Source organism: Eurosta solidaginis, chromosome 1 (assembly GCF_040869045.1).
Source record: "Eurosta solidaginis isolate ZX-2024a chromosome 1, ASM4086904v1, whole genome shotgun sequence".
Lineage (NCBI taxonomy): Eukaryota > Metazoa > Arthropoda > Insecta > Diptera > Tephritidae > Eurosta > Eurosta solidaginis.
The window spans coordinates 95780863-95801019 of NC_090319.1; the positions used below are offsets into that span (position 1 = coordinate 95780863).

The window sequence follows — 20157 nt, forward strand, 5'->3', positions numbered from 1 at the left end:
ACAAGTCCATTCAAAATTAAAGTTTCCTGAAATTACCACCGATGATGTTATTAATATCCTAACAGGCTTTAAATATAAAATAGGTGGAAGAAAACTACTATCCGAAGGTGTACTAAAAGATTGTATATCGTATACCGGATATTTCTACGCTCAAATAATCAATAACAGCATAGAAGTTTGCTGAAATTACCACCGATGATGTTATTAATATCCTAACAGGCTTTAAATATAAAATATGTGGAAGAAAACTGCTATCCGAAGGTGTACTAAAAGATTGTATATCGTATACCGGATATTTCTGCGCTCAAATAATCAATAACAGCATAGAAGATGGTGTAGTACCTGAAATGTGGAAAACGTCAACAATAATACCTGTGGAAAAAGTTAAAAAAACAATGCAACCTGAAGAACTTAGACCCATAAATACCCTGCCAAGTGATGCTAAAATTTTCGAAGTCGTTGTTAAGAATCAGTTGGTGAATCATCTTGAAGTAAATAATATACTAGTCTACCAACAGTCAGGTTTTAGGAAAAAACACTCCTGTGAGACAGCGCTGAACTTGGTGATATCTGATTGGAAAGAAGAGCTAAACAACAAAAAAGTAGTGGTTTCAGTTTTCCTTGACCTCAAAAGAGCTTTTGAAACGGTGGATAGAGAGATATTAATAAAAAAAAAATGCAGCGGATTGGCATAACTGATATTGAACTTAAATGGTTCCGCAACTATTTGAAGCAGAGAAAGCAGAAAACAGTTATAAATGCTGTGACGTCGGATGAATTAGAGGCACCCATAGGGTTACCTCAAGGCTCAGTATTGGCACCTATATTATTTCTTATATACATAAATGACATAGTCAATGCTATCGAAGGTTGTGAAATTAGACTTTTTGCGGATGATGCATTAATTATGATAAGTGAAAATAATATTAATACTGCACTCGCCAAAATGCAACATGAACTAAATAACTTGTATAAATGGTTGTGTGGTAATAGACTGAAACTAAACATAAATAAAACTAAATATATGATAATAACAAGGAGGAATATCAATGAGGAGGATATAGCCGAGCTAAAAATAAATTATGAAATCATACAAAGAGTTAACAGTATAAAATACTTAGGAATAATAATTGATAATAAACTCAAATTTGAAGATCATATAAATTATACAATTAAAAAAGTTGCTAATAAAATAGGAGTGATGCAGAGAACAACTAAATTCATTCAGAAAAAGTACAAAATAATCTTATATAAAACAGTTATAGAACCGCACTTCGTATACTGCCCGTCCATTCTATTCATAATATCGGATAAAGAAGTAGACAATCTCCAAAAGCTTCAAAATAGATGCATGAGATTTATTCTTCAGAAACCTAGAGATACACGAACGGCTGACATGTTGAAGACTTTAGACTGGTTAAGTGTGAAACAAAAGATTTTTTTCCACTCCATGAAATTCATATTTAATATCAAACATGGAAATGTACATTTAAATAAAAATATAGCATTAGTTGAGCAAACTCATAACATAAATACGAGGAGCAAACATAATTTCAAATTGCCGTTATTTTAGAACTGAAATTGATCAACAGAACATTTTCTACAGGGTCTGAAAAGTTACAATGATCTGCCTATGGATATAAAAAGTAGCAACCAAATAACAGTATTTAAAACAAAATTATATGAATATTGTAAAACCTTAGCTATAAGATAAAAAACTGTAATAGTTCCAAATTTACGAATTAGGCTTCTAATCCAATCGAACCGAAAACAATCGTTTAATCATTTTTTTAGGAACATCCTAATATACACCTGCGAGGTAAAAAAAATAGTTATTATATATTTACAGACCCCTTTATTAATTTTTTTTGTTCGTTTATTTAAAAAGAACTCTAATAAATTGCATGCTTATCTGGTTATTTTCCTACATAGATGATTATAATATATGTATTTTAATTGCGGTATTTATGTACGGGTCCCTTTTTCGCTCTTATTTGGAGTCCAAAGTTTTGGTTGTAGAGATTGAGATTCGGGCTATTAGCGAGCTTTGAGCAATTTTGGTCGTAGTGTTTTTGTTGATCTATATTTTTTTAAAATAATTTGTTAAAAATAAACGATTGTGAGCACACAAAGAAATCTATTGTACTATGGCACTATTGTGAATATTTCCACTGCATTACCGGCAGTTGCTCTCATACGCCAGATGGCAGCGCAAGCTGGTTTTAATTGATTGATAGAACAGCTGATTTCTGTTGATATTTGATGAGGTCTTTTTATTGGTTGCGCAAGATGCGCACGGGTACGGCTCGTTTTTACTGTAATGCAAAAACAAAATTCAATAAACAGAAATAATTTTCAAACAGACTTTATGATGATGACTCATGATTATCACTTTATCATGGCGATGCGAATAGACAAATGTAAACGAGTTTCGAAGATACCTTCAAAAAATTGGAAAAACCAAGCACGATCTTTATAAAAACTTTCAAAATTTTATTTACTTGTTTAGGAAAAATTTTGAGTTACGAGTTTTGTAATCGAATTCGTTTAAAAAAGTGTATGTCTCTTTTTTTTATTTATTTTTTAATACTTGTTTATGTTTAATACATCCTTTAAGTTACATATGTATATATAATTTGTATGGAAGGAAATTATAAACCATGTCTCAACGGCTTTCTATTACGGCTTGCAAAACTTTCAAATTTTCCTCTTCTAAATGTTAGCAGTGCCACGGCCACTTTTCCAAATTTGATTTAATTTCTATTTTTCGTTCTCAAGACACTCAACAAGTTTCATAAATTCATACCAAAATTAATTACGGCATTTTTTTTTTTTCTTTTTTCGAAATTTTTGATATTGAAAAAGTGGGCGTGTTTATTGTTTGGATTTTGCACAGTGTCAACACAAATATATTTTGTGTACCAAATTTCGCAAAGATATCTCCATTTTTATTCAAATTATGGCGTTAGCGCTCGAACGGACATAGCCTAATCAAAATCTTTTAAGATGGTGATCATCATAATATAAAAAAGTCAATATCTCGATTCCTCTATGCTATTACGAAGACGGTAAAAATTTAAATATGAATTTTGTGAGTGGTCTGATGGTAGCTTGCTTGCCTAATACACCGAGTGCCCTGTGTTACGTCAAAAAATACATAATTTCTATAAGAAGCTCAACCTTAACCTACTCGGAGTTTTACCGCGCCAAATTATTAGCTTGACTGTAAAGTCAATGTTCACATAGAGAGGCGTATATAGCACAAATGTTACTATTATTCGATGCATGGGTGGGGGCGTTTCTCAATAGATTTTAGTTAATTGAAATAGTTTAACCCAGATATGCCGACGGACCTCCTGGTGAAGCAATTTCCACAATTATTTTGTTATACCGTTCTTTTAACATAAAATATTACAGAAATTAAGATAAATTAAAAACAAATATATTTTTTAAACGATATTGTACATATTTTTTTCTTACCGATTACGCGACATCTTCACACTTTGACAACTTCACAAAACTCGCATTTTTGATATTAAAAAAGGCAATCAAGGAATTGCAACAGAAATTTTTTCCAAAGCCAACTATGATGCCTTCTATGACAATGCTTCCCAAGGCAGTCGGTTCTATGTACCGGAGCGACTCGGGATTTTTCCCGACCAAGGACTGTCATTTCAGTGTAACCCCATTTAATTTGTTTCGTCCCTCCCACAAATTGTCATCCTCCCATCAGCTCCTTGCAGCAGGACTGCTCCATATTCTCTTGCTCCGGGAAGGTATCGAATCCAATCCGGGTCCGTCTCCTGACCCCGGTCCTGAGAAATGGTTTTGCTGCATCTGCCGGAAAAGAATCTTTTTAGGACGGTCATACTCTGTTCAGTGTGTCTCGTGTAAGGGATGGTTGCATCGGACAGGTTGTTCTGGGCTGATCCCAAAACCCGACGTCCACGTAACATTTATAAATCTTTTGTGGCTCCTTGCTGTTCACGCCCAAGGGCGCCCCGTAGTCTACGTCTAAGCGCCCCCCCATTACCTTCCAGCAGCCCCGCTGCTCAGCAAGCCACAACAAGTACCCGCTGCTGCTCGCGCCTTACGGCGCCAACAACTCAAACAGCTGCTACCACTCATAAATACAATCTTCGTAGCAAGAGTCGGAAGCAATGCTGAGCAACAGCCCCTGCCCCCGTCTTCTCCCCCCTCTTTTCCGGCAGCAATCGTGTAGTCAGGGAAACAGACTCTTAGTCCCTACCTCCGTTTGCACCGTTGGCCAGCACAGAATATATATGTATGCGACATCCGCCCAATGCAGCTCCTGCCTTGGGTGGTGCCACTTTCCTAGATGTTCTGGTCTCCGCGACGGCAACCCCTCGACGGGTTTCATCGCGCCATGTTGCCAGGTCGCAAACCCAAATCATCCGGGTACCCCAATGCTTGCCCAAGGACGCCCAGTCCCAGGCCCGCAACAGCAATTGCGTCCTGGCCTTCCTCAACCCAGGCGTAGTCACCCGTCACTTACCCCCAGAGTGGCGACGTCTCCCCTCATGCACTTCAGAATTCTGCAGTTAAACTGAAATGGACTAACGGGGAAGATTACGGAGATAGTCAATTTCATGAAGCGGCACAACATCCGCATTGCTGCGATTCAAGAGACTAAACTCACAGCACGATCTGCATTGCAGACCTGCTCTGGGTATAATGTCCACAGAAAAGATCGCGAGAGCGGAAATGGAGGCGGCCTCGCGTTTATAATACACCACTCTGTGCAATATCACATATTTGATCCTGGCATCGACCGCCGGGACAACGTCTTAGAACGTCAAGGCCTATCTGTCCGGTCAGGCGATGCAAACCTAGAAATCATCAACATCTGCATCCCCCCTGCCACCTGTTGCCCCGGTGGATACCGCCCTAATATCAGAGCCTTACTCACTGGAAAAAATCGCATTATTTTAGGCGACTTCAATGCCCATCATGATCTATGGCATTCAAATTTGCGGGCGGACAGTAGGGGCGAGATGTTGGCGGATCAAATAGAAGAAACGACGTTCTGCACAATAAACGGAGACGCCCCCACACGTATGGTAGGAAGCTGTCACAGTTCGCCAGATATCTCAATCGTGAGCGCAGAACTCGTAAACTGCGTCAACTGGCAGCCGATGGTATCACTGGCATCCGACCACCTGCCTATACTTGTTTCGCTCGAGCGTACCGCCGACTTCATCGTCACCGAAAAACGCACTTTCATAAACTTTAAAAAAGGAAAGTGGGAAGAATATAAATCCTTTACAGACAACCTCTTTGCTGCCCTCCCTATCCCGACTGATGCCCGCCAAGGGGAGCGTGCCTTCCGCAAGGTCATTGAATCCGCCTCGGCACGTTTCATTCCCGCCGGGAGAATTCCCGAAATCCGGCCCCACTTCCCGGCGGAGGCCGCAAACTTAGCGAGAGAACGTGACCTTATAAGGCAGCTTGATCCAGGCGACCCCCAAATAAGGGATATAAACCAACGCATCAGATTGCTTGTGGATGAACACAAGCGGGCGAAATGGGAGGAGCACCTAAGAGGTTGTAACCTCTCTACCGGTGTGGGTAAACTTTGGTCCACCGTAAAGTCCCTATCGAATCCGACTAAGCACAAAGACAAAGTTTCCATCGCCTTTGACGACAAAGTGCTGGCGGATGCGAAAACATGCGCGAGCGCTTTCTGCCGACAATATATAATGCATTCTGCGGTCGACAAAGTTAGACGGAGGGCCAACAGACACGCACATAAACACAAATTCAGCGCGTCACCAATCACCATCACCGCTAAAGAGGTTGAGGACGCCATTGGTCGCGCTAAACCATCCAAAGCAGTGGGCCCAGACGGCATAGCCTTGCCTATGCTTAAAAGCCTAGGGAAAGAGGGTTTCAAATATTTAGCGCAGGTCTTCAACCTGTCTCTTTCCACCTTTGTCATACCCGAGAAATGGAGAATGGGCAAGGTGGTCCCGCTACTAAAGCCTGGTAAACCAGCTAACATAGGAGAGTCGTATCGTCCGATATCTCTCCTATCGCCAGTAGCAAAGACGCTTGAAGCCATTTTGCTCCCTTATTTCCAAGCAAATTTGCAACTAGCCTCCCATCAGCATGGCTTCAGAAAACTCCATAGCACTACCTCCGCGCTAAATGCCATTAGCACCCAGATAAATTGCGGTTTAAATCAAAACCCCCACCATAGAACTGTACTCGTAGCGCTAGACCTATCAAAAGCTTTTGATACGGTCAACCATGGCTCGTTACTGCAAGACCTGGAAGGGTCTACCCTTCCCCCATGTCTTAAAAGGTGGACCGCAAATTATCTGGGTGGTCGGCAGGCATCGGTGCTATTTAGAAACGAAACATCAAAGCCAAGGAGAATTAAACAAGGGGTGCCACAGGGTGGTGTCCTATCCCCACTTTTGTTTAATTTCTACATATCTAAGCTACCTTCACCACCGGAAGGAGTCACAATCGTTTCCTACGCCGATGACTGCACAGTAATGGCCACAGGCCCAGGCCCACAGATCGATGAGCTATGCAATAAAATAAACGGCTACCTCCCTGATCTCTCCAGTTTTTTCGCCTCGCGAAACCTGGCATTATCACCGACTAAATCTTCCGCGACCTTATTTACAACATGGACGTCCCAAATGTCGACCATTTTGAACATCCACGTCGATGGCTCTACGCTACCGACTGTCCTACACCCCAAAATCTTGGGTGTGACGTTTGATCAGGATCTACACTTTGGTGAGCACGCAGCCGCAATTGTTCCGAGAATTCAGAGCCGTAACAAAATCCTCAAATCCCTTGCTGGCAGTACCTGGGGAAAAGATAAAGAAACGCTCATGACTACATACAAAGCAATTAGCCAGCCGATTACGTGCTACGCGTCACCCATATGGTCGCCAAGCCTAAAAATTACCAACTGGAAGAAGCTACAGGCCTGCCAAAATACTGCTCTCAGAATTGCCACGGGCTGTCTTCTTATGTCCCCAGAACACCATCTACATAATGAGGCGAGAATACTCCCCATCAGGGAAAGAAACGAGATGCTGACCAAACAGTTCCTGTTGAATACCCAGAAACCTGGGCATCCCAACAGACATCTGATTGACGAGCCAGCACCGCCTAGGGGCTTAAGGAGTCATCTCCGTAAGCATTTTGAGGAAATACGGCATCTGAGAACACAGCCGTATGAATCGAAAAAACACAAGCAGGTCCTTGGTGAACCCCACATGACACCAACCAGCTCTTTAATTGTAATGTGGAACCAACGCCTCTAACACCCCTTTCCCTATGGTCCACCCCTGTTGAAACAGCAAGTTTCCTTGGACTCCCGTTAGAGGATATTGATGACAGTTTGTGATCGGTCGCGTCTGTTAGGTGGGGCGAAGCACTGCTACAACAACAACAACAACATGCCTGTTTTGTAGTTTTTGGTTTCCCCAGCGGGTTAGGGGGTCAGAATATACCCGCGGTAGGTATGCCTGTCGTAAGAGGCGACTAAAATACCAGATTCAAGGGGCTGTGTAGCGCAACCCTTCAGGTTGCCAGCGCAATATATAGCTTCTCCAAACCCAATTGTCAACCTCACCTATCCGCGGCGAATCCTGTTTCACTAACAGACGAGGCTCATGGAACTTGGGGGTGGGGAGGGAGGGATGGCCTGAAGGTTTAATGTGGCCATATAAATCGTTCCCGAGATGGTAGGGCTAGCACCTTAATGGTGCTGTGTTACCGGAGCGTACCGGATCTGTATCCAGCAAAGGACCATCACATCGATAACACTCCCCAAAGCCTTCGGGGAGTAACCTTATCGCTACAACAACAACAACAACAACATGCCTGTTTTGTGCAATAGCAGAGCGACAGGTTGGTTACTTACTTTAAATTACTGTTTACGAAATATTTTGAAATTAACAGGTGTACTACATGTAGTACGCTCGGCATATCTGGGTTTAACATTAACTCAAATCTCAGTTTGACATACCGTAAGTAAGTAACATACAAACGTTTTTCTGTTAGTTTCTAAAAGTAATACGTTGTCAAATTTTTAGCACTGACCCCCACTGAATGCCCAACGTCAATTTGTTGCGGTAAAGATTTGTACATAAAACACGTTCCACCTTTGCTTACCGAAGTAATAACATAAGTGAATGAGAAAATGTGGAAAAACAAGAAAACGTGCATAAATGCCATAATGAGTTGAATATTCATATTCGTTTACTTAGTACACATATTAAAAAAACCCACAATTCTTAGTTGTTGCGATAGGACACTCCCCGAAGGCGTTGTGGAGTTTTATCGTTCCGGCACCAAGCCTGACCATCTCGGGAACTATTTGTTATGACCACATGTGACCTTCTAGGACATCCCGCCTTCGCACCCCTAGATCCATGAAGTTGACAATTAGGTTTGGAGAAGCTATATATTGCGCTGGAAACCTGAGATGGCTGCGCTACACAAACCACTTGAATCAGGTATTGTAGTCGCCTCTTACGACAGGCATACCGCCGCGGATATTCTCTCCCCCAAACCTGCTTCTTAGTAAAGATGCGTAGTTACCAATGAGGAAATGCGCCAAATCTGACCTCTTCAAGAGCTTTATAAATTATTTGGTCACTTTAGAGTTTTATTAAATCGGATTTTAAACTTCATTTTGAGTTGAAATCTTTCTACCCACCAATAATTATCTTGCTCTAAACTTAACTAAGGCATCGGACCTCTATGTTTCCCAAGGGAAACGCGTGTCACTCTAGCTCAACTACGATCTGGATAATGTAACACTTATCTCATTATGGTCCACCCTGTTGAAACAGCAAGTTTCCTTGGACTCCCGTTAGGGAACATTGATAACAATTTGTGATTAGTCGGACCCATTGGATGGGGCGAAGCACTGCTACAACAACAACCATCTGCTTTATTTGGTTGAATAAAATTCTAAGCACAAGATCTAGAGCAGTTTCTAAAATAACGGACTGCTTCCTATTTATAGTAATGTGCTCTGTAAGGATTTCACATTATGATTGATAGATTTCTCTTTCTAATCGTTTATTCTTATATGGCTACCCTTAACTAACTTTAGTTATAAATAGGTCCGCTTATACTTCACAACAAATCTATGCAAGCAACTATCATTATACTCTGTGGAATAGCTAGATTAGAGTAGTTTAAATGAAAGGGCTGAACCGAAAAATGATTCCAGCCGGACCTTTAGGCCAAGAACGGATGCATTGTGGCGCCTGAAAAGGGGACCTAACTCATGTTGTGACTGCTTCGTGGAATATTATTATTAATGCCGCATAATGGCAGAGCTACGACAAAAACAACGCATCACGCTTTCTTCCTCCTCAATACATCTACAGCTGAGAAAGTCATCCTAGGATACTATCTTCACCCTAGCGGGGGAGCGGTTATCAGTGTTCAAAAGGATCCATTGCCAAAGAACACCCCGATTTGTTTGTGGTCAAAAGTGTTTTTGCGCGACTGTCATAAGAAAGGCCAGCCAGCGAAAAATATATGTCAGTAAGGCAGCAACTGCCTCCTTCTGTTGATACGTACAGACTCACCTTCCTGACAGATTTTATCTTACATATTAAGTAAGCTATTAATTTTATAGTACGTTTATAAACTAAATAAAAGGTACCAATTGCCTATATTAAGCTAGTATTATAATTAAAGTATATAAGTAACAACTATGGACATAAGTAGGCGAATTCGTTGCTTAATATCTGGGAACCGCTAAGGGTAATATCAGTTAATTCGAGGAACAAAGATAGGTACATACTCCGAAAGTTGTAAATGAATACACACATTTACTACAAAATCGATTTATATTAACAGCCACAAGAGCGCCTGTTTGACTGACGCCCGTCCCCATTAATATTACCCTACCACCCACTGGGGTCAAGTGATGAAAAAGGGAATATTAGCCTTGAAAAATCAACGAAAAAAGAATAAACCATTTGATAAAATGTGGGCACATGCACACAGCTATTTAACGGGCAACGCAAAACTGGATACTACAATCAGAACCAAAGGAAAATAACACAAAGTCCAACAATGCTCAAATACGCAGTCACCCAGCACCACCGTCCTCTTTTCTTTTTTATATACATAGCTATTTATTAGAAATTATATACTTTCCCATTGACAATAACATAAAGCGGGTAACTGGCGCAGTTCGAAACTTTACGCCGACATTAAGAAGTCGCTGCTAATGTCGACGTCGCTTTGGCGAAGGCGCCACAAAAATCAATGCCTGTTAACAACACCTGTGCTATTGAGAAATTTGCAAGTGCCAAATTATGGTTGGAATTATTTCTTGCAAATAAACAGCGCTTCCAGGCAAATATCAAGACAATGAACATGTTTTTTATATAAGTTGTGGCAGCATTTGCATACATGACTGGCCATTAACATATACATTTATGAATATTCTTAGGAGCATGCCAACGAAGCCATCACATCATTTGTGTAACCCAGCAACTTATGCTCAGCCTCTTTGTGACTTCTTCGCTTGGAATTCCAACAGCTAGCCAGCCACGTACCAAACACACTTGCCCATCTTATATATACATACATATACGCATGTAGATATGTATGTATGAATGTATGCCTCCAGCGAGCATTGTGCAGCCAACATTGGAGATAGTCGAGGCACACCTCAATTTTTCTTGAGTATGAATTTATTATTTGGAAATTAGTATTTTAATTATTGCACTCATTATTTGTATTGAAATTTCCATTTCTTTGATCGTTTTCACATTTTATCCGTCTACTTAAGCCACTTCATTGCACTCACTTTTTTTTCGCAACCAACTGGTTTCGGCTTATTCACAACCGCACAATTGGAATTTGTTTTTTTTTCACCGAAAATTTCTCGCGCAAACTTCACGCAGTTTATTCTTTTGGGATTCCTTACTTTTCTTGAACGCAAATGCAGTTGCAAATAGATTTTCGTCTTATGAAAACTTCTAGTTGGTCTACAATTTTCCTTCGATTTTTCCAATTTTTTGGCGTTAACGTCTGATTCGTGTCAATCGTTTGGGAGAAAAAAACTTTCTGGTCTTTGCTGCCACTGCTTTGCGCGCTGCTGCTGCGATGCTGCGACTTCTAATTGGAATTTTGTTTTAAATGACATTTGTTCACGCTACGATGCTGCCATATTTTGATTATGTCAGCGCTACCACACGTTAAATATAACTGTGAAGTCCCCATAAGAACCTTGAGCGCTGTCAGAGAACGCTATCGCGCATGGTCATACACAAAATAATATAGGTTTTAAATTTAGATGCAGGTTTTTGACATAACCCTGCAAAAATCGTGTGACCAAAAACGCACACAGCCACACGAATTTTTGACAGGGGTGACGATTTGGAATGAAAAATTCTCCAAATGAAATAGCATGTTGACAAATTTAGCTTTCCCACAATGTATCGTGCTCTCTCGCACCTATTATTTTTATAGGGATAGCAAAATACGTAATTTTTGCGTGCAAAAAAATCCGCAATTTCTAATTCAGTAGAGACAGCAAAACATTTGGTGGTGGAAAATTTTTTCAATTTCAAGATTACAAATATATATATTTTAAAGTGCGCAAACTTATAATTTAAAAGTTATTTGGTGTTAAAGTTTGCAAATTTCTATACAAATTTTATATGTGTATACGTATATATATATATATGCATGTTGCTACAAAAGCGCGATTGATTTAATAAAAACATTTATAATAAGTAAAAACAATGCAAAAATGAAATGTGAAATATATAAAAATGCAATTTAAGTTTCTCGTTGCCAATTTATATAAATATCTATGTATGTGTATTAAGGTTTTGAAAGATGTGTAAATTGTAATTTAAAGTGCTATAGAAATTTGCTAAATTTGCAAACTTTAATAACAAATAACTTTTAAATTATAAGTTTGCGCACTTTAAAATATATATATTTGTGATCGGGAAAACTCCCTCTTTCATTTGATACCAAGTTTTACCCCGAACTCGGGGGGTGCTATTCTAAAATTTTCCCTTCACAATTATATAGCACCATGCCGCGAATTATCATAAAAGGTGGTGTGTGGAGAAACACTGAGGACTGAGGTAAGCATTTGACGCGACTGGTTACTGTTGTTGTTGTTGTAGCGATAAGGTTGCTCCCCGAAGGCTTTGGGGAGTGTTATCGATGTGATGGTCCTTTGCCGGATAAATATCCGGTACGCTCCGGTACCACAGCAGCATTAAGGTGCTAGCCCGACTATCTCGGGAACGATTTATGTGGCCACATTAAACCTTCAGGCCATTCCCCCCTCCCCACCCCCAAGTTCCATGAGGAGCTTGTGGTCGCCAGAGCCTAGTCTGTTAGTGAAACAGGATTCGCCGCGGATAGGTGAGGTTGACAATTGGGTTCGGAGAAGCTATATATTGCGCTGGCAACCTGAAGGGTTGCGTTACACAACCCCTTGAATCTGGTATTTTAGTCGCCTCTTACGACAGACATACCTACCGCGGGTATATTCTGATCCCCTAACCCGCTGGGGCAACTGGTTACTCATGGCCGTTTATTAACTAAATTGATAACTTTCAGGATGAAATCCTCAAAGCAGCTATAATGAAATATGGCAAAAATCAGTGGTCACGTATTGCATCACTGCCGCACCGCAAATCTGCCAAGCAATGTAAGGCACGCTGGTACGAATCGCTTGATCCTAGCATAAAGAAGACAGAATGGTCACGGGAGGAGGATGAAAAGTTTTTGCATTTTGCCAAATTAATGCCAACACAATGGCGTACAATTGCGCCGATTATTTCAGAGGGTTAACTGGCACCAATTGTTCACACCAAATTGTTAGGTACAGGATTCGCCACGGGTAGGTGAGGTTGGCAATCACAACCCCTTGAATCATTTTGGTCGGCAGGTATGCCGCGGATATATTCTTGGCACTTGTTATTGATGGCTTTTGTGATGCCACCAACACAACCTGGACAGACGCCAATGCTCAGTCAACCACCCAAGCCGGGTCAACCCCCAATACCCGGACACGTTCGGACGTCCTGGTTATAATGTATGCTAATACAACTAATAATTTACAAATTTGCTGATGATTATTTTTGTGTTATTTTCTTAAGCAACCACCTGCACCTGTTACTGGTAAATATCAACAGCCGCAACAGTATGATCAAGCCCAACGCCGTTTAGATCCCGATCAGATGCCAAATCCGATAAGCGTTATCATTGAAAATCAAAATAGCGCTGGTGGTGCTTTTATTACTAATGAACAGGGTTTATTACCACCTTTGGTAACCACAAAATATGTGGTAGAAGATCAGGGTAACTCCTCGCCACGTTATGTTAGGTATCGATAATCGAAATTAATGTTTTGTTTGGCAATTACATTGATCTTTCTTCTTTGCAGGTCGTCTTTGTATTGCATACCTGCAACAGCTGATTTATTAAAAACAACAGCTTTGTCCATTACACCAACCGTCTCACCAATGGCACGCACGGTTGAGGGTGAATATGAGCCACCCATTGTAAATTTTGGTGAATTGGGTGCAATTAGATGTAATCGTTGCAAGGCTCAATAGCAACTTGTAGATGCTGGTCGTCGTTTCTAATGTCTAATGTGTAAAGTAACAAGAGATGGTAAAAAAAAATCTTTCACTTTTACTTGTGTTCATTGATCCATATTTTTTCTCAACAGTGCCAACTGCATATTTCCAACATTTGGGCCATACCGGACAGCGTGTCGATAAATATGAACGTCCTGAACTTGTATTGGGTACATGAGCATTTGTGTAAAAAATGCTTGGGCACCGATAGCTCTCATGGTAAACCTCAACTCATATCCAACATCAATGCCTCGCATTCAATTGTGGCACTGTACGCACTACATTGGGTTCACGTAGTATGGACAAGCATATTGTTGATTCCAGTGGTAAAGCCACAATTTAAAATGATGGGGCAACCATTATGAAACTATTGGATATTGTGAATCCAGCCGTAAAACTCTAGTAGACATCAATTTCAAAATGCTGAGGTAAGTTTTTTGTTATATTAGAATGTGTAGAATAAAAATGTTTCTCTTATCAGGTCGGCGATGGCACCACTTCAGTAGTATTTTAAGCACGTGAAGTCTTAAAACAAGTTAAGCCAGATGTTGAGGAAGGCGTGCATGCACGTATCATCATTAAAGCTATACGTAAAGCATTACAATTATGCATGCTAAAATATGACATGGCTGTACTTGTCGAAGCGCCAATCAAAGGAGCAACAAAGTGCAAAGTAGGAAAAATGATCTGCCACAGCAATGTCGTCCAATGTCCAAGAGTATCAGATCCTGAATGGCGTATTCTGTAGAATAAACTAGCTAAGTAAGGCGCCAATGTTGTGTTTTCTAAATTGCCAATTGGTGATGTTGCTACACAGTATTTTGCAGATCGTGATATGTTCTGTGCTGTTCATGTACCAGAAGAAACTTGGAAACGTATAATGAAAGCTTGTGGTGGTGCTGTTATGACTACAGCTAATGATATTAATTCAAGTGTTTTGGGTCAATGTGATTACTTTGAAGAACGTCAGGTTGGTGGTGAACGTTTCAACATTTTCCAAGGTTTGACATTAATTTCATTTTTATAGTTTATAATTATTTAAAGGTTGCGTTAATGCTAGAACAAGTACATTGATTTTACGTGGCAGTGTTGAACAATTTTTGGAAGAAACTGAGCTTCGTTACATGATGCTATAATGCTTGTGCGGCGTACAATTAAACATGATTCTGTTGTTGCTGGTAAGTCAAAATACAAATTGAAAAAAATGTCTAATCTTAGGGTCTCATTCTCTATTATGAAACGAACTTTCGATGCGGATCAGAGACGAATCGCTAGTGTATTTGCACTATGTTAAACAATGGCAACTTATCACCTGACAATTACTTTTGCCTTCCTGTTAGTTAGAAAGGTAAAGACCGAACGAAAATGATAGAGAATACCATTTCTAGACGAAATCGTTTGGAGGCGAATCGTTCGTCTGAGCTATCGTTCGCAATACAGAATGAAGCCTTTAAATTGTTGGGTGGGTAGGGAGGGATGGCCTGAAGGTTTAATGGGCTACATAAATCGTTCCCGAGATGGTCGGGCTAGCAATTTAATGGTGCTGTGTTACCGGAGCGTACCGGATCTGTATCTTTTAAGCCATCCCACGACCGCCCTACTTGAAACTTGTAGCATGGCCGGACATGTACCATCTGAGCCCGGCGATTTCACCACCACTACGAGGTCCTCAGTAGTGTAATTAGGCAGCATATATGAATGCAGCTGTTTCCTTACCATTACTACAGCTCGCACCCATCCTTCCGTTTGCGCATAGCAAACGCCAAATCCGCGCGTGCTAAGTCCAGAAACCTTTCCTCCCGATGGAAGCCGCGGCTCCTGGATCAGCGCGTTAGGAGGAGGAGTTCGCTCGACGCCACTTTACTGTGTTGGAGGTTTATCTGTAGGACTCGCAGCACCAATGGGCTGCTTTTCCCCCTCCAGCACCTTCATCGTGACGTCGTCGTCCTCCCCTAGCCCTTTTGGTTTAGAGTGTTCGAAGCCCCCTTCAGCCTCTTGTACCTGTTGTGCCGGGTGTTCCTCTGTGCGACTCACAGCACCATCTGGCTGTTGGTCCCCTTCTAACACATTCGGGGTGACGTGGGCTACCTCCACCTGTCTTTTTTCCCTTAGGCTTTTGAGGTCCTTTTCGACTTCGCCCACGTCCAGCGTGTTAGGACTTTAATACCCGCGACTTCTTTTCCTGAGTCGCATATCAATTTTGCCTGTACCTAAGGACATTTTTCCAAGCTGCGCGTACAATATATCCTCCGCCTGCTTGTTTATTTGGAAGATGTATAACTGACCTTCCTCCGTAGGCCGAGATACAGTAAGTACCTTCCAATCCTGTTTCGGTATGTTCGGATTCTGATTCTGCAAAAGTCGCAGTGTATCCTCCGACATCATCACGCATGGTATCCATACCTTAACTTTTGGTACCTTGGGGATTCGCGCTTTATCCACCATCTCAAAACGCGCGTTCGTGCCCTGCCTTTGGAGGTTTGGAACCACTTCCTCCAGCCACCGCAAGCTCGCGTGTTGTCGCACGCTATCATCTTCATACCATTATACCATCCCCCGAATCAAAGGTTGGAAGGAGCTTACTTGGTTATTCCCGCATCATCTTAAGCATTAAGCTAATAAGCTCCTTTTCTACAGATCTCCACCTTTCACTAGTCATCTGTTCGAAAGGACTGCTCCGACCAACCAGCGCCACAGTCAGTGACTGCTTTGCCACATCACTCATCTTCTCGGGAAAAGCCGGCGTCTTAGTGTTATTCCCCTTTGGCACCTCCGAGAAAGCCGGAGCCTTAGCTCCCTTTAGCACCTCCGAGAAAGTCGGAGTCTTAGCGTTATCTCCCTTTGGCTTATCTCCTACTTCCATAGTTGGAACTTCCCTCTGACTCGCAGCCTTCGAGGTAGTTGCTACCTCGCTATTGGGGCCCATCTGTCTTACAGCTTTGGGCCTACTTGTCTTGTCTATGGGACTGGGCCCTTTCTGCCTCTTGAAAGCAGGCTTGTCGCCTTCCGCCGAACGTTGCCTTTTCATTCTGCCATTCGACGCTTCTTCCTCCTCATACCGGTTGCAGAACCGAGGGTTTCTCGCAGCAAACCTTTTGAACTGCCTTCGACCTACTTCTACCGCCTCATGAGCCCCTGCCAAGCGCTCGATCTCCTCTTCTGTTGGGTCCACCACTGCTCCCAAGCGTTGTACAATTCTTAGTATTGCACGGTACTTCGAGAGAGCTCTTTGCTCCGTACCCTTCTCCACTCTTCTACTCCTGTTTCATTTGTGTGCTTCTCCAACACGGAGTTCATTGAATCAGCACTACTCTCGCTCCCCGAGTCCGACGCATCGCTTAATGCGTATTTGTCGTCCTTGGCTTGCGGCTCAGTCCTCTTCTTATCATCGTCCTTATGAAAATTAGGTAATGAGTCGTTCATCTTGGTCGTACGACCACCAGCCCGACAAGGCGGGCTCAGCGGTCCAGTATTATATACGGGGAAAGAACCGTCAGCCACAGCAGCGCCCCTTACTGTGGTAAGGCCATCAATACTTCCCGAGGTGGTCCGGTATCGGGAAGGCTCCGTTCGAATACAGCCGAATTTATCCCCTGGCTACAAATCGTCCAATAGGCACGGTCCGCATAACACCCTGGATTAGGGGGTTGGCAGTTCTTGGTCACCGACATCCCGCCGCCCTCCTATGAGGCGAAACGGCGTAGATGCCAGTCCTAAACAGCTCCTCCTCATAGTCGGGCGCTATGGAGATCGGCTAAGCCCCCACACCAACAACGATTTTCGTTACAATTGCTAGTGCATGCTCTCCAAGATGTAGATCCTGATCGAAAGTCACACCCAAAATTTTAGGGTGTAAGACAGTCGGTAGGGTAATGCCATATGGCCGACATTTGGCGCGGTCATGTTTTAAATAAGGTCACCGATGATTTGGTTGGTGACAATATCAGGTTTCGCGAGGCGACAAAACTGGACAGATTGGGGAGATAGCTGTTTATTTTATTACAAAGCTCATCGATGTAGGAAACAATAGCATAGGCGTAGAAGCAATTGTGACTCCTGGTGGTAAAGGTAGCTATTGATATGTAGAAGTTAAGCAGAAGTTTGAATATGAGTTTTTTTAAGTTATAGCAAAAAAAGCGTTGAGGATTTTTAATATCTTACCAGGTACCTTCGTACATGTTTCTAAGAATGAAGAATAAAACCTATTCAAACTCAATTTTCACCAGGACAAAGTCGCTGAGACTTCGCTATACTTTAACATATAATACGTTACCCCATTTTAGCACAACTATCATTTTTTGATTTTATAAAATTTTATAAAATGTTTCTTCCTCTACAGTTCTATTTCGGTATTGGATGGTAAATATGGCTTTCGCATTTTCTCCATCAATAACTGTGAAAAGATGGAAGAAATCTACGCGTGTAAATCTCACAAGATAATTGGTCGAGCGTTTCTTCAATAGCTCTCTAGTGGTGATGGTGACAGCAGAGAAACCCAACTGTTTACAAAGGTTACACTTCAAAAAGAATCAAAATATCTGCCATTGCGTCTACGGCTCAAATACCCACAGTATATGAATGAATCGATTGCACCTAATTGACTGCCTAACGGATAGTATACATATTCATCAAATCGAAAATATTGCACCAAACGAACTGGGTCTGAATACTGAAACAGTACACATATTCAAAATCGATGAGGAGGCTATGATGATGGTATAGGGTGAGTTGTTGAATAACATACGAAAACCACTTTAACCCATCTATATATTTGCACTACAGCTAAAGCTTTACAAACAGCAAAAATTGCTGGCGCCAAGCAATTGAAAAAGGCAGTGAAGCATTCATCACACTGTACGGATGGTGTAAAGTTAGAAACTGCTGTTGTAACAGATGCCACCGACACAACGGTCATCTCTACTTCGCCGAGTAGCGGCTCGTCCGACCATCTATCGAAGGCAGTATAATCATATCTTTTGCCCACACAGGTTAGGGATGTGCTTGCACAGGAAAAGATTTCAATTGGAAAACAAAAACCAATTAAGAGAGTTTATTTATTATTAAAGTATTTACTTTTCTTTATATCAACAGTATTAATTTAAGTTGCAATATCACGTACATATATAATAAGGGATGTGATACGATTGCTGTCGGAATTAGATTTGAAACCAATCAATACTCCTGCTAAGGGTTGCAGAATTATTGCTTGAATAATTAGATTTAGAACAATAATAAGTCTGACTCAATTACTAGTCCTACATTTTTTAATTCATATTTTACTTTATTACTTTATTTATTATTAAAATTCTTACTTTTCTTTTTTATCAACTGTATTAATTTAAGTTACAATTTCATGTACATATATAGTAAGGTATGTCGTGATACGATTGCTGTTGGAATTAGATTTGAAACCAATCAATACTCCTGCTAGGGTTTCAGAATTATTGCTTGAATGATTAGATTTAGAACAATAATAAGTCTGACTCAATTACTAGTCCTACATTTTTTAATTCATATTTTACTTTATTACTTTCAAGTTCAATTACGACAGCAATCCGATTCCACGACACCTTTGAATATTATTCTTGATTTGAAAACAAGAGTAAATATAATTTGATTTTCTACTTAGCTTTAAGTTGTAGACTTAAATTTATTCAAATAATCAAATTTTGTATTCGAAACCATGTAAACAACTCAAATTATACATAAATATAACACACTTCTGAATTGTAAATGTAATGTAAAATTAGCTGCAGCAGCAATATAGCTCAAAGAAATTAACATATTTTTATGTTATTATTAAAGAACTTACTTCCTTTTTATATTAAATGTATTAATTTAAGTTGCAATTTCATGTATATATGAGGCTCCAAGATGCAAAACCAGATGAATTCATGATATTTAAAACTTAGAAAAGCACAAAAAAGCTGAAATTTTTAAAATTGCTATGAATTTTCAATAACGGTTTTTAGAATGTTGGCTAGGCAATATTGTCGAAATCTAAATATTTTTAAATACATATCTGGGGCCCTATTCAGTAACTATGAGTTTTGAAATGTACATTTTTCTTTCATACAAATTATATGAAGAAAAAGTGTACATTTTAAAACTCACAGTTACTGAATAGGGCCCCTGGTTTTGCATCTAGGGGCCTCATATATTCTTTATTTGGAAAAAAATGACTAAATCTAATGATATGCTTTAAATAAATGTTTATATCATATGTTATGTTTGGTAATTATATTTAAAAATAAATATTGAAAATTCAATTTTCAATTCATGTGGCTCCTCCAGGTAAAGTAAATCGGTAGGTAAAATTCAAGTTATATGGCGGTTATATAAATGGTAAACCGCAGTAAAATGATTGTCAAATGACTGGAAAATGTAGAGTGAAATGACCGAAAATATGACCGCCATTTAACGCGCATTGTGACGTGTGTGAGCAGAACAGTGATATGCTCACATCCTATAAGTGGGAGCGGAATGCACAATCACATACATAGGTACGAAATCGGAAAAAAGTGTA

At 40.6% G+C, this 20157-nt stretch overlaps 2 protein-coding genes across 32 annotated transcripts in view; one reads left to right on the forward strand and one right to left on the reverse strand.

Annotated features, from left to right (window-relative positions):
• Window positions 1–11110, reverse strand: part of lap (like-AP180) — a 165121-nt gene extending 154011 nt beyond the window's left edge. For 11 of the 24 annotated variants that reach the window (XM_067759207.1, XM_067759197.1, XM_067759205.1 and 8 more), the window contains exon 1: window positions 10829–11108. The gene's annotated coding sequence lies outside the window, so the exon portion shown is untranslated. The other 13 variants (XM_067759213.1, XM_067759209.1, XM_067759211.1 and 10 more) reach the window with 6 other exon arrangements.
• Window positions 11111–12642: 1532 nt separating this feature from the next.
• Window positions 12643–19774, forward strand: LOC137236671 (T-complex protein 1 subunit eta-like). 8 transcript variants are annotated; one of them, XM_067759615.1, is made up of 9 exons: window positions 12643–13084; window positions 13149–13375; window positions 13436–13665; window positions 13724–14059; window positions 14113–14393; window positions 14449–14632; window positions 14676–14809; window positions 17971–18354; window positions 18414–19774. In XM_067759615.1, the coding sequence occupies exons 6-7, from the start codon at window positions 14467–14469 to the stop codon at window positions 14765–14767; spliced, it is 258 nt and encodes an 85-aa protein (XP_067615716.1). In that variant the 5' UTR covers window positions 12643–13084; window positions 13149–13375; window positions 13436–13665; window positions 13724–14059; window positions 14113–14393; window positions 14449–14466; the 3' UTR covers window positions 14768–14809; window positions 17971–18354; window positions 18414–19774. The 8 variants fall into 8 exon arrangements, with proteins under 8 accessions (XP_067615716.1, XP_067615667.1, XP_067615726.1 ...); XM_067759566.1 differs by having other exon boundaries at window positions 14449–14601; window positions 14659–14809; XM_067759625.1 differs by having other exon boundaries at window positions 14459–14632.
• The last annotated feature ends 383 nt before the right edge of the window (window positions 19775–20157 follow it).

Bases quoted from the DNA above. Each gene is read 5' to 3' on its own strand.
- LOC137236671 (XM_067759604.1), top strand. From the start codon at position 13,230: ATGCCAAATCCGATAAGCGTTATCATTGAAAATCAAAATAGCGCTGGT. The intron at 13,376-13,435 runs GTATCGATAATC...TCTTCTTTGCAG, and splicing joins TCCTCGCCACGTTATGTTAG to GTCGTCTTTGTATTGCATAC.